Here is a 14,592-nt window from a genome sequence, read left to right on the forward strand (position 1 = left end):
AAATGCCATGTGTTAGATTTTATTTGATTTAATTTATACATTTATAGAAATATGACTTAAAATGATTGATGTTTACGGATATTTGAATATCATTACAATGTTCATTATATGATTTGTATTTTTTATATTAGTATTAACAAATTCATGATTAACAATTAATTGGACATTCGTTTACATATATGAATATAACTTGTGTGAATGTTCAGAGTTGTGCTTTTGTTCAGTAATACCTCAGGACCCTATTCCGGCGACGGATACGGGTTAGAGGTGTTACATGAACCATCTCAACTTGTAGCCTCATCAAGATTTGCGCAACCATCCTCATCAAACCATTGGCCTACTTGAAAGAGACAGTTCGTTAGATTATAGTTCTGAATTGCTCAAAATTTGAGATTTTGGTGTTATGTTCTTTTTGTATTATTGGAGAACATCAATGTTAATATGTCAAATGTTGAGATTTTTAGTATTATATGCTCTTTGTATGCAATGTTATTTACAGATTCTAATATTTCTGTTGCCATGATTTATTTCTTCTAGCTATTACTTCTTAAGGTATCTGTGCTAATAGAAAGTAGTATATAATTCTTTTTTTTACTATTATACTTAATTTTATTTTATTATCAAAATTTTAAATCATAAAGATAGACTGTTGAACTTTCAATTAGAGACATTGGGAACTTGTAGTAGGGATTGAACTTTATGCTTTGGTCCATTGTCTTATATTTTTTTTATTTGTATACGTTGGACAAAACATTAAAATTTATTAATCAATTGTTATATTTTTTAATATGGTGCTTTTTTGGGGTATGTTTTTGTTTGTAAAATAATTGCAGTACGTAGTTGAAAGTCTATGCCTTTATCAAGGCAATATGTTGAACCTACTTTTCAATTCTTGTGGGATTTTGGTTGCTTCTTATCATCACATCTGCAAGAGCGTTGCTGCTAAGTATTTTGACAATTACATCAACTAGACTTGATCATTACTTGCATGTAATCCGACATCTGCAAGAAACTTATGCCTTTCAATGAGGTTTTACATCAATTGTTAATAATTGTAAGTGCAGTTCTAAAGTCTTGTTTGTGTTGTTTTCTAGTAAAAGGGGATGCCAAATTTATATAATTCGACATAAATCTACTCATAAACATACTTCATAAACATATTTTCAAAAGCTAAATCAACTTATTACATTTTATAAGTCCAATAACTTCCATTCCATTCCAAAGTTAATAAACCATGCAAAAGTATTACAAATAATTATTCTACTCTCTAGACCACAAATTTAAGAACAACAAAAATTATCCATAATGTAATGAAAGCAACCTTATAGAAGTACACGTCATTCTCAATCTTTGTCACCAACAATTTATACCCTCTTAATTTCTTTTTGCTTTGCAACCTTCCTCACTAACTTCTCTATTTCATCCACCTTCACCATTTTCTTGAATTCGGCGTTCTCAATCCTAAGTTCTCTATTCTCAATCAATAGCATTTTGATATGCCCTTTTAATTCATTAAGATTTCCATTGCCATCTTGCTTTTCAACCCATTCAAAGAAATCACAGCCACCTTACACCATTTAAATATACAAATCAATTTAATTCAAAAATGAAATCTCTCATTTTAACTAAATAAAATCATCGAACTAAACTTCATTTCAAACAAAAATCATTTAAAAATCAACCCTATAATATTAACGATAAACATTCCTTAGTTAATTTTTAATACATCTCAAATTCGAACAAAACTAAATTTTATCAAATTAAGTCTTCAACATAAAAATCATATATATATATATATACATTTACCCAACATTTATTTATGCCAAATATGGTGCAAAACAAAAACAAATTAAAATACCTGTTTATACTTTGAACAACCATAGGAACAATAAACAGCCCTCAACCCACCATGAGTTTTTGAGCTTTCAGCTGACATCTATTACATCCAACAAAGTTAGAAAGAAAGAACCATAAGTTTTTGCTTTACACAAAAAAAAAAAAATTCTTTAGTCAAACAAGGGTTTGAATAAAAAATCAATTCTTTAAACTTGTTTGACTAAAAAATCAATTCTTTAAACTTACCCACCTATCAAATCCCATATCATGAACTGCTTCAAATGTGGGCTTGAACGATTCGAATCAAACACAGAACTAAAAATAATTTTATTTACTTTTAATGTGAAAGCAAAATCTCTTCTCAATAAAAAGCGATAGAATTTTTATTCCAGAAAATATATTTAATACTTAGAGAATAAACTCACCATTTTCGACCAAAGTAATAATATCTTTAAGTTCTATATTTAGCCCTACCAATACCATTTATTTTTAAAAAGAATAGGTAAAACCCTTATTGAATTGTAGAAAATTATTTCAATAGAAAAACGTACTCTTAGGAGTAGGTTAGGCAACAACCTTGATTAAACAAATTAGGGCTTGTCGTCCCCCTCTTAAACATGAGAGGCTTTTGAGCCTTTCCCATATTGGGTCCAATTATAAATACTTACTGAATTTTTAATCTAACACTTTATAATTCAATACAACACGATATTTTTTTTCTATTTCCCAAAATGAACACCTCCCAATTAAATAATTTTCTGAACCCAATTTTAATTCCATTAATGTAATGACTTGATTTCCAGTAGTATCGAAAACTGTGGTTTTGAAATCCCGTTCTTCGATTATTGAGTTCGTAAATATTATTTATCTTTACAACTCATCATATGGGAAAAGAACCTGAAAATTTTGAATATAAGTTTCCTATTTACTTATATTGGTTTTTCAAAGGGTTGAAAGATTAACCTTTCTCGATTTCTTGAGAATCTTAGAGGTTCCATTGACAGGAACCGGAGCAACTACTGAAAACGGTTGTGGTTGTAGTTTGTGTTGAAATTTCTTTGCACTTTGTCTTATGCCCATCCTTCCAGTCCACACGTTGGCAGGCTGAGGAGCTGAAAAATGAAGCAAACATAAAGATTAAACCATCCACTTGATAGAAGAATTTATGTAACCCAAGGTTGACGAACTTATAGATTCGTAAATCATAGTCCACAGGCCCGTAAACTGACACGTCTCATTTTCTAATACCAGAAAGCAAACGCAGAACTTTTAAAGTCAAGGCGGTACTGGGAGAAAGGGGCTTTTTGTTAACTTATGCAAATATAACTACAATCAAGGCATCTTTTTATATAATTGACTGATAGATTGATCAAAATTTTAACACTGAACTAGCTGGACATTCAGTTTATTGACATAATCAGTGTCAATTAGTGCGGGCTCAACCTAGGTTAAGCACAACAGTACGTTTGTAAAGAGAAAAATTCAAGCCAAATGCTTTATTAAAAGAAGAAGCAAAATTCCAGGAAAACGTTCTAACATCGACAACAAAAACACTTCTTTCTAACCCATAATTAATAAGATGCCAAACTAATAAAAAGCAAAGTAAATTAAGAAAACTAAGATAGATAAAGAAAACCCACGAATGTCAACAATAAGCACTTAAACCACTGTCAATGCAGAATAGAGAAACGCCACCAGTAAATAACAGTTAGAGAAACTTCAAAAAGCAGTTAATCACTAAGATGCTTACCAGTATTAAAAACATAGAAAAATAAATAAATAACCTTTTTTATCTTTTTTTTTTACTTTTCGATAATCCCGAAACGTTAAAGAAACAGCTCAAACAATATTAGCAACAGTAATTAACAGCCAAAAGAAAAAAAAAAGCAATCAAGGAGTACGATCATACAAAGACAAAGAATTCTTCTGGAGAAAAAAAAAGCGTACGTACCAATAACGAACGGATTTGCAACGAGAGCACTTCTTGGAGGCGGGATTAGAGCATACAGCGCAAGGGAAGTGATCGATGTCCATGGGGATGGAAGGCATTGGTTGGTCCCGATCGAAATTGGCGTCGACCTCGAAGCATTTCGACGCTGTGTTCTTCCGCAAGCGAAGAGCCACAAATGCGAAAATGAAGAGCGTGAAAATGAATTGCAGGAACCAATTCAGATCCAACGTTATTCCGCCGACATGCATCTACACAGCCTTCTCGAAAATTTTAATTACTCTATTTCTCTCGAAACCCTTAAACCAAAATTAGCAAACCCATTCCCTATTTAACAGGATATTTATTTTCTTTTTTTCTTTTTAATTCTCCACGAGTGTATCTAAATTCTAAAATACTAGTAAGTAATAATAATTATTAATATTGTAATAAAAATTTAAATAATTAGGTTAATTAAATTTCGATTGTGCACTTAAATTCATTTTATTTTTTAAATAAATTAAATTATTTATATAACTTTTAATATATTTAAAAAATTTAATAACTTTTAAGTTGAGCTGTTAATTTATCGTAACAACTCAATTAAAGTTTTAAATTTAAATTTAAATGATAGTATAGATACATGTGTATATATTATAAATACTTTTAAAATCATATTTGCTTTTGTGTCTCTTTTATTAAATATTTACATATTTAAGTAGATTATATTATTAAGAGTAACTTAAACTTATGGTCACTTTAAAATAGAGTTTATTTAATTTTAATTATTTTAAAACATTTTTAATAGTAACTCTAAATAAGATAATTGCACAAACTAATCATTGCTATTAAAATTTTCGTGTTCTTTTAACAAATTATTGATGTGATACAATAGCCTATTAAATGACTGACATGTGACATTTTTTATTTGACTTTTAATTAAAGTTTAGGGACTTTTCTATAAAGTTTAAGGAGAAAAGATTTTGGGCTAATTATAGGGAGGTCCCTAAACTATAGTAAAAATCAACAAAAAAAATGGCATGTGTCAATCATTCAATGTATTAAAGATAGATGGATGAGAAAGGGAAAATCAAATATGAGAAAGGAAAGAGAATAAAATATATGTAAAATATAAATATGAAAGGGAATTGAATATTTTATGAAAAATAGAGAATCAAATATAGGAAATGAAAGAGAATAACATATATGAAAATAGAGAATCAAATATGGAAAAAAGAAAAAGAAAGAAGATATGAAAATATGTATTTTCCATAAAATATTAAATTCCCTTTCATATATCTATTTTCCATATATACTATTCTATTTCCTTTCCCATATTTGATTCTCTATTTTCAATATTTGTTATTCTCTTTTCTTTTCCCATTCAAATTTTTCTTTTTTTTTTCCTCAATTGAAAACCCTAGTCGCCATACTCAATAGCCATCGATGCTGTCGTTTATGGTGGCATTTATACCAATTTAGACATCAAAGAAGAGATTTTCTACTTCTCATTGACTTTTATGGTTCAGATCTCCAGTAGCCGGCTCCAAATATTCTAAAATAATGACCAAAGCTTTGAACTACTTTTTCTACAATAGTTTTTTTTTTAAAAATATCATTCGTGCCGCCTAACTTGACGAGGACACCTAAATATATATATTTTAAAAAATTTTAACAGATGCCGCCTGACAGACCTGCAACACCCATTAAAAATATATATATTTTATTTTTTTTCCTCCCTGAATATTCGTATTTTTAATGAGTATTTTGAAAAATCTATATTGGTGCCGCCTAACATAGTGGTGGCACCGAAATTTTTTTCAAAAAGTCGATGATTGGCTAATTATGAGAGGGCGGTGCTATCGATGTGTCAGGTGGTACCGGCGATCACAGTAGAAAATAAATCATTTACGTATATAAATTTTAACTAAAGTCATTTTCGTAAACAATTAATTATTTTGATCAATTAGATATAAAAACATGACATAAATAAAAATTTTCAATAATTATAAATTTAATATAAAGTGAATCAGATCAGACTCGTGGGCAAATCAAAGGGTAAACATTAATTCATTTAAAATTTTTAAAAATATAAAAGCATAAATTTTATAATAATGAAATTTCAGTTTTAACCCTTAAAATGTATAGTTAAATTTTAGTTCTCCTAAAATTATTTTTTAGCTTTCACTTTGATTTTTTTAAAGCTCAAACGCTCATCGTAGAAGTAATTTATTATTATTAACACATCACCAATCGAACTCATAACATGACCGATAAGATAAACATTTATGACCAATAAACTAAATAATAGGATTCTAAATTTTTCCATCAATTAAACCAATAATATGAAATAAAGTTCATGAGACGCTATTTTTTTTTCATTCACTATCACATCCCAAAACTCAACCTAGTAGTTTTCGATTAATAGAATCGTGTGTTTCTTTAATCGAAAGTTGAATCAGATATCGAAAAATAGGGTCGTAAATGAGTAATTTAAGTATGTGAGTGTCATAATCAAATTTTTATTTTATTGTTTAGCTCAAAACAAAATTCAATTTTGAGGTCTTGTTTGAAGAAAATGAGTTTTAATTGAGTTAGAACCTATTTGGAAAAGAGAAAAGTTAAGAGGGACCAAAAGGGAAAAAAGCCTAATTTTTGCAATTTGGCTTTCAAAATTTCAGTCATTCACGTCTTCCCCTCCCCTTTGCCGTCATTCAAATTTTTTTTTCCATAAACCTCAAATCCACTTATTTTCTCTCTAATTAAACCTAACCCTTGTGATTTTCTCATCTCCCAAATTCTAAGATCTCTCTCAATTTTAAGAAAACCCCCACAGACATTATCAATTTCCTCATGCGATTACCAAACAAATTTTCTGAAATTCAATCTTTCGTTCATTTTTCTTCTCAATCGCGGTAAAGTTTTGTTTCCTTAATAAGTTTTGATATATTCCAGCTTCTTAAATCAAGTTTTGCTTCGTTGTAAAAAGAATTTCATGTTTTGATCGAGATTGGGATATTTAATGGTGAAATATGGTTTTTTCAATTAAACTGTTGTTTCTAAGTGTTTTTTGACTTGTTTTGAGGATATAAGAAGGTTTTTAAACTCGTTTTAAACATTCGTTAAAAGATTTGAAGGTTTTGTTGAGTTTTCATTAAAAATAACCATGGATATTGAAATTTTCGGAACCATAAGTCTGGGGAGTTTTTGGTGTTTTGAGGGTTGAGATTCATTCCATATTGAATAATTAGATGTTTAGAATCGGTTTTAAGCTATAGTAATGAATTTGGATTAAGATATTCAAGTTTCGACCAATCTAGTAAAAAAATTCAGCTATAAGAGGAGTTAGTCTTAGATTTGTGTTTTTGGTTTGATTAAGATGTGTTTTGGCTGCTAATTGTTTGTACATATTGTATGGTTAATGCTTGTGAAGCTTCGGAACTTTTGAATCCCTCTTCGAGCAAGGCGAAAGGTAAGGAAAAACTAGTTTAAACTTTCGACTTATAAGAGGAAGTGTGAATAGTGCGTGTCCAGAGTCGCTACTAGTATGCACAATTCGTAGTGTTAATTGAGAACTTAGAAATAGCCTAAAACCCTATCCTAAGTTTTGAGCATAAGTATTTGTTATACTTTTTGCCTTGTTGTGAAGTTACGGTTAATGAATGTCGTGTTGTGGAATGTGATGCTAATATGCCAGGTAGTGTAAGTGAATACTTATATGTGGTATGAGATAATCTGATTTTAATGCATACATGTGTGGTTGGATATGTGACAGCTCAATGAGCATAGTTGTGGAACTTAAAGTGAAATTAAATGTGAACTAATGATTATGAATAGAGATTATGTGCATTAAAACATTAATTAAATGTGTTTATTTGCAAATTTTTTTGGCCTTGTGATATCTTGAAATCGTTAGATATAGTTGACATGCCATAGGATTGTGAGTACTCACCTTTCTGTTTTGTGATTTGGGGGTTGAGGCCCTGGGATAGGTTGGAGAGATAAGGGAATGTCAAGCTAAGCTCCATTCATCGGGTCATGTTGGTGTATTGGAGAATGTTTAGCTTTATGCTACACTTATGGGATATGTTAGACTCTTTGAGTCATTGGTGTGGTAGAGATCCGTGTATCCAATGTGTAGTGATAGAGTCCACTTTTATGTTTCGTAATACCAAGTTTCCAAATTATTATTAAATGATTCATGTATGAAATATGTTGTATGTAGGTGCATATGAATACCTAAGCTAGACATGTGAGATAATGTATCATGGATATGATATTTTGACTTGATGAAAATGTGAATGCGAATGAGTCGTAGTATGCTTTTGCTTAACATATGACGTCATGTATGCTTATGGTAATTGTGAACATTCACTGAGCTTGTTGAAGCTCACACACTCCTTACTAAATCTTTGCAAATAGTTAGCATTACTCGTGTGAGCGGTGTGACTAAGAAAGCAATCCAAGCTAAGCAATAAGTTTAAGTAGGTGGCTTCAAAATTATTTTGGACATTTGAAATAAGGGCAATGTGGGATTAGAATTTTGTTTGGTTATCATTATTATTTTATTTTTTTATTATTATTATGGATAATGGAGTTTTGGTATAGCTTGAAATTGTATTTATGAATGTTTTGATGATTATTATTGTGCTTAATGATACATGTTGAAAGGATTATATGTTGAGCATGAGTGTGCCCTCTATTTTGATGGGTTTTTTTCATTTTGTACAGAGGTATCAATACTCGGGGCATAAATATTGATACCTCAATGTTGTAATGTATGTGCTGGAAAATAGTAGCTCAATTTGGTAACGATACCCTTTCATGGGTATCGATACTCAGGGTAAAAATACAAATACCTTTGTTTAGGTATCAATAAAATGTTTGGTTTCAAATTTAAGGAAAAACAAAATGCTAAAATGGTATCGATATTCTCAATAGTATTGATACTTGTCTTGACAAATATCGATACCTGTGTTTGCGTATCGATACCTATGTAGTTTCTTTGTAATCTTTCTAAATGGCCCTTAAGTACGTATTTAAATTGTTTCTAGTAATGATTCATGTTTGTTAAGCCGTGAAAACATATATAATTGATTAAGTTATTTAGACTTGACCTCGCTTGAATGTTATGCGTGTATGTGTAAGTTCTGATGGTTGATGTGGCATCTTGTTACTTGGGTCCAACGATCGGGCCAGGTGTAGGGTGTTACATTTGGTGGTATTAGAGCCTAGGTTCTCTAGCACTTGGACTTGATGTATGGATTAGGGTTACATAAACCATGTATCCAGAAACCCAAGTGTTTAAATTTTCTTAATACTTGAATTGTCTGATTTAGATATATCTATTTGAAATTGTATGAATTTGCTTGAAATTGGGGTAGGATATAGAATGCATTGCCTTTATTTAAATTTTTTTCTTTCAAGAGCATGCCTTGGATCATTTCCCTGCCACTCACACCCTTGGTTTGTGTGTGTGTGTGTTAGAGTAGATAAAAAATGCCTCGTAGACGTGTGAATGTGAATGTGAACACTCTAAGGGATGATACATCCTCTGCACCTCCTGTGCCGTCGCTTAGAGTGAATATACTTGGTGAAGGTGTTGTCCTTCTGATGGAAGCCATGATTGAGGCATTTCAGAGGATTGCTGGTGCTAACCTTACTCCTACACCTGCCAAGCCTGTACCTATTAATTGAGGAACGCCTTTTGAACGTCTACGGGCGTTGGGTGGTAAAGAGTTTATTAGAGTGAAAGGAGTTGATCTAACTATAGTGGAATATTGAGTTGAAGGTGTTGAAAGGATCCTCGAATAGATGTCCTATACTGATGAGGAGAAATTAGGCTGAACCGTGTCCCTACTCTACGGTGAGGCTCATCATTGGTGGAATATTGTAAAAAGAGGTACTACTGTAGACCAGTTGACTTGGGGTTATTTTTTGGAAGTGTTTAAGAGGAAGTTTATGGGAAAACAATACATGGAAGCCCGTAAACTTGAGTTTCTGGACCTGGTTCAAGGTAATTTGACTGTGGTTGATTACGAGTCAAAGTTTGTGCGACTCAGCCAGTACACATCTGGGATGGTTCTTTCTGAGAGGGACCGATGCAAGAGGTGTCAGACCCCATATTTTATTTACTTTAATTCACTAGTGCATGGCAAATAAATTCAAGTAGCCTAGTGGTTAAATGAGTAAAAGGTCCCAAGATCAAGCCCCCACACTTTCAACTTTTTAATTAAATTTTTGTGACAACTTTTGCATGAAGTCAACATCCTTGCCGTCCAACCCATGAGTTGCCATGCTTAGGAAGATTCTTTCTTTGTTTGCATGGTCAACATTCCCTTTTTATTCTTTTATTTCTTCCATGATCCACCATTTGCTCCCCTTTTCCCCAAACTTGCCTTTCTCCCCTCCATTGACTAGTTGATGCTATCCAATGCATGTAGACACATACTTAACTTTTTAATTTTTTTCATTTTGCTCTCCCCTTATCTCTTTGCCGTCCTCTTTATTGCTTCTACCCTTTTCTTTCGTTTTCTTTTATTTTTACCACATAATAACCCATTTTATTCCTTTCTCCTCCACCTAACCGCCACTAGTAGCCAACCGAACCACCAGCACAACACCACTACTGAACTGCTATCGCTGCGCCGTCGCACCACCGTCATGCCACCGCTGTCTACCACTAAATTTCTTTGTTTTTATTCTCTTCTCCTCCTCTACTTGTAATCGATTTTCTTATCATTCAATTTTAGTACTTTGATCTTAAAAGGGATTTATTCATGTCCTATTTCTTTCTAATTAGTTGCGAATCCTCATCCCTAATCAGTTCATTGTGGGAAATCTTTGAACCCTACCCTTTCAATATTGTGTAAGTATTAAAGATCCTCCGATCACAATATATTCTCTTAATTTTATACTCGATTAGGACATTTCTAATAGTTATGATTTATAGTGTATTTGTGAAGTGATATTCGTAAATCTCGAATCCATACTCTACATTTTGGAAGAGTGCATTTAGACAACTGATAAGTAAGTATTTTACTTAATCACTAAAAAGAGAGTTATTCATTAAAATAACATTATTCTGACGTAATACGAAATTTGGTTCAAATTAAGGATTCAAGGATTGATATCTTCTCTGAGAATCAAAAACAAAATTGATATCATAGAAATTCATGAAATCAGGTGTGGAGATTTATCTTTATCAAAATATTTGAAATCATTATTAATTGTAAAAATGTGAAAACATTAAATATTCATTAATAAAGCCCTGAAACACGAAAATGGATGAATACACTAAGTATTTAAATGGATAGATAAATTCATTAAAAATGAGGATTCCAAGTAAATGATTCTGAACTTTCAGATTTGTGATAACATGAATGTGATTGTGTGATTTTTTGATAAATGTGATATTATATGATTTCCCAACACTCATGTATTGTAACATATGGCGTTATTTGATATGCATGAAAATGAACATTCCGCTATTTTTTTTGATATTTTGATTCACATGTTAAGCACGCCATTATATTGATTCTGATTCACATGTTAAGCATGCCACTATACTGGTTTTGATTCGCATGTAAAGCATGCCTGTTGAATTTTTTTTTCTGTATGCCATATCACATTATGGGTTGGGATATGACTGTACGGAGGAAGATTCTGGCAGTTTAATAATCTGCGTATTTTGGTGGTTTAACCGTACTATTTGGTAGTATATCTGCAATTCTGGTGGCTTGACCACAATATTTTGTATCTGGCGGCTAACTGCAATATCTGATGGCTCGACCAGAATATTTTGTTTCTGGCAACTTGACTGCGATATATGGTTACCTGTCTACATTATTAGTGTGATATTGGATGGACGAGTTTTGGAAACTCATTATGGTGTGTAGCAAAGATGGGTAGAAAATATTTTCTGAAAAATCTGCATTGTTTTTGAACAAGTGTTGCATCAACATCATCACTATGCATTCTAATAAATGTGATTCTGTGATTATATACATATGAATATGTGTTCTGTTATACCGAATGAGATTCTATCTTAATTTATGTTGTTATGCCTATTGACCCACACTGGGCTTTAAAAGCTCACCCCTTTAAGTTTTTGATTTTTCAAATAATAATCGATGTTAGGACATGGGCTCAGCTTACGGAGTTGCACTCAAATATTTTCAAATAAGCTATCGTACTTTGATATTTTGTATTTTGGGAATTATTTGTATTATTTTGGACTGTGGCTTGGGACTTTTCTTTTGGATTTTGGGTTTTTGGATGATTTTGCATGATTAGATTTTTAAAACTATCACCTAAGATGATTTATAACTTTAATAAGAAAAACTGAAATTTTCAACCTAACGACAAATTCAACTCACCAATCGTTATTTCAAACTCAGGACATTATTTTTGTGTGATATCTCGAATTAGGGCCTAATCGAAATAGTGGTTTCAAGACCACAAATCTGAGATAAAAATAATTATTTTATGATTATTTTGAGGTTTATGATATGATTTCATGATTGTGTGAAAATTTCGTGAAGAAATTCTATGCATCAAGTGCTTAATTTGAAGTTAGGGACTAAATTGAATAAGTTACAAAACTTGCATTCTAGAAGTTTTTAGTATGAAATTGCTTTGTTCAGTTATTTTTTATTTGCATGTGAACTTACTAAGCATTTATGCTTACTCCCTCCCTTCCATTCCTTGTAGTTTTGACAAGCCGGTTTGGAGATCAGGACGGTCGGAGGCACTCTCACACTATCAATGGACCATCTCGGTATGGTGGCTTGCATATTTTGGGAATATGGCATGTATAGCATTATAATCCTTTTGTGTATATAATCTTATGATATAGCTCATGGATGGCATGGAAATGTTTGAGAATGATTAGCTATTGGAGTGGCTAATCGAGATTATATTTGATAACACGTATGCTTTATGTGCTAACTAATCTATGGAAATCTATAAAATGGTGAAATTGGCTATAAAACAGAATCACACAGCAGTAGTGACGTGAGTTTGAAAAATCACTAAAAATATTAGAGATAGAATTAGATGATGAATAAAATATGGAATTGAAGCTTAATGAATCTATTTTCATGTGGAAGAAATAAAATAGGTAAAATAGTTTTATTTTATGAGATATTTACATTTTGGTGAAATAGGGTCAGAGCAATTTCTGGATTCCCTATTCTGACTTTATAAATTCACCATACTTTGTGTAAAAATAATTAGGACTCACAATTTATATTTATGGATTCCTTATTGAGTATATTTTTAAGTGAAACAAATGGCATAGTCATTGGATTTTTGTATAGAAAGAAATTTGATTCGTAGTGCACAGGGGTTAGAGTAGCCAAACCTTGAAATAGGGGAGACTTTAACTAAAAAACTGTACTAATTAGCCTGACAAAAAATTTTAGAAAACAATTAGTAGATAGATATATGAATCTAGTTTCAGGAAAAATTTACGGACCTTAATTTCGAGTTTCGGAACTCGAGATATGAATTTTTAAGCGACTGTGACGCAGTTAGCCAGCTTGTCTGGAAAGTTTAAAAATAAATTGTTTGAGCTATTTAATTAATGAATTAAGTCCGTTAACACCTCGTGCTCGACTTCGGTGATGGTCTCGGGTACGGGGGCGTTACATTTTGAAACTCAACACTATCTGCCTATTTAATTGATATTTTACAAGATATGTCAAAATTACGATTTTAAATCAACGAGTGAGATTTAGCTATGTTATTTTTTGCTGTGACATTTTCTTGAAACATGATGTTTTCTATAAACATTTTACATTTTACAAAATATCAAAATTACGATTTTAAATCAACGAGTGAGATTTAGCTATGTTATTTTTTGCTGTGACATTTTCTTGAAACATGATGTTTTCTATAAACATTTGATACTTGAGTTTTTCTAAAGATAATTGGTTTTGACAAATTTCTTTTCAAAAGAGAATTTATAGACACCATTTGGTTTTTTCTCAAGCAAGTCAAAATGACTATTTTAAATAATGATGTTAGTTAAGAGAAATTAGTTAAATGAATTTTTGCGCCATCATCATGGCCAATATGATCTTCAAGATTTGGCCATAAAGTCTAGGCCGGGTTTAGAGGGTTCTAAGAGGTTTCGTTTTGGGCTTAATTGAGAGATCCAGGTTTATTTGGTAGCTCAAAATACCAATTTGTTCGATGAGATGGTTGAAAAATCCAAAGTTGTTAAAGAGACTTTGGTTAAGCCGCCACGTTCAGTAGTGACTGAATCGGGGAAAAGAACTTCTGATAGTTCTGGTGCATCTAGACGACCGCCTAAGAGAGGCCATGGTACTCAGGGTTATGATAGGAGTACAGGACACAACTTTTAACCAAGTCAGCCTATCTAGTAGAACAATGTTGTAATTAGTACTGTTGGATAGCTTAGAGGTTCTGGACGGTCGCTTTGTGGACACTGTGAGGGTAGGCATCCTGTAAAGTGCTGTAAACTGACAGGAGGATGTTTTAAGTGTGGCTCTAAGGAACACATGTTGAAGGACTGTTTAAAGAGAGTCGAGGTTTCGCAGACTTAGAGTTTTGCACGTGCACCTGTGCCTTTTAGAGGTCGTGGCCGAAGTAGAGGTGGTAATGAGAGACAAGTTGGGAAGTGAGTTGTTGCTCATACTGTTGCTACTCAAGTTGATACCGGAGGACTAGCTTGTGTATATGCTATTAGAGAGCTACAAGATCAGGATTCGATTGACGAGATTAGGAGTATTTTGCATTGTAATTAATCCATTTATTCTCGTTTGTAAATTTAGGTTCTATGCTTTTGTAAATTTTAAGTGAAT

At 31.9% G+C, this 14,592-nt stretch overlaps 1 protein-coding gene across 3 annotated transcripts; it reads right to left on the reverse strand.

The window, feature by feature from the left end:
• Positions 1 to 1,188: 1,188 nt before the first annotated feature.
• LOC128293788 (ubiquitin carboxyl-terminal hydrolase 19-like) lies at positions 1,189 to 4,153 on the reverse strand. Of its 3 annotated transcripts, none has more exons than XM_053029311.1 (4): positions 3,788 to 4,151; positions 2,800 to 2,948; positions 1,859 to 1,936; positions 1,189 to 1,567 (listed from the first exon to the last, which is right to left on the reverse strand). In XM_053029311.1, exons 2-4 carry the CDS (start codon positions 2,914 to 2,916, stop codon positions 1,505 to 1,507), a joined length of 258 nt encoding a protein of 85 aa, XP_052885271.1. In that variant the 5' UTR covers positions 2,917 to 2,948; positions 3,788 to 4,151; the 3' UTR covers positions 1,189 to 1,504. The 3 variants fall into 3 exon arrangements, with proteins under 3 accessions (XP_052885271.1, XP_052885272.1, XP_052885270.1); XM_053029312.1 differs by lacking the exon at positions 3,788 to 4,151 and adding an exon at positions 3,477 to 3,606; XM_053029310.1 differs by lacking the exons at positions 1,189 to 1,567; positions 1,859 to 1,936 and having other exon boundaries at positions 2,658 to 2,948; positions 3,788 to 4,153.
• Positions 4,154 to 14,592: the final 10,439 nt, after the last annotated feature.

The sequence above is a fragment of the Gossypium arboreum genome, chromosome 6 (assembly GCF_025698485.1).
Source record: "Gossypium arboreum isolate Shixiya-1 chromosome 6, ASM2569848v2, whole genome shotgun sequence".
NCBI lineage: Eukaryota > Viridiplantae > Streptophyta > Magnoliopsida > Malvales > Malvaceae > Gossypium > Gossypium arboreum.

Coding starts and splice junctions, on each gene's coding strand:
- LOC128293788 (XM_053029310.1), bottom strand. CDS start 4,035: ATGCATGTCGGCGGAATAACGTTGGATCTGAATTGGTTCCTGCAATTC. Junction 2,949..3,787: donor TGCAAATCCGTTCGTTATTG/GTACGTACGCTT, acceptor TTCATTTTTCAG/CTCCTCAGCCTGCCAACGTG.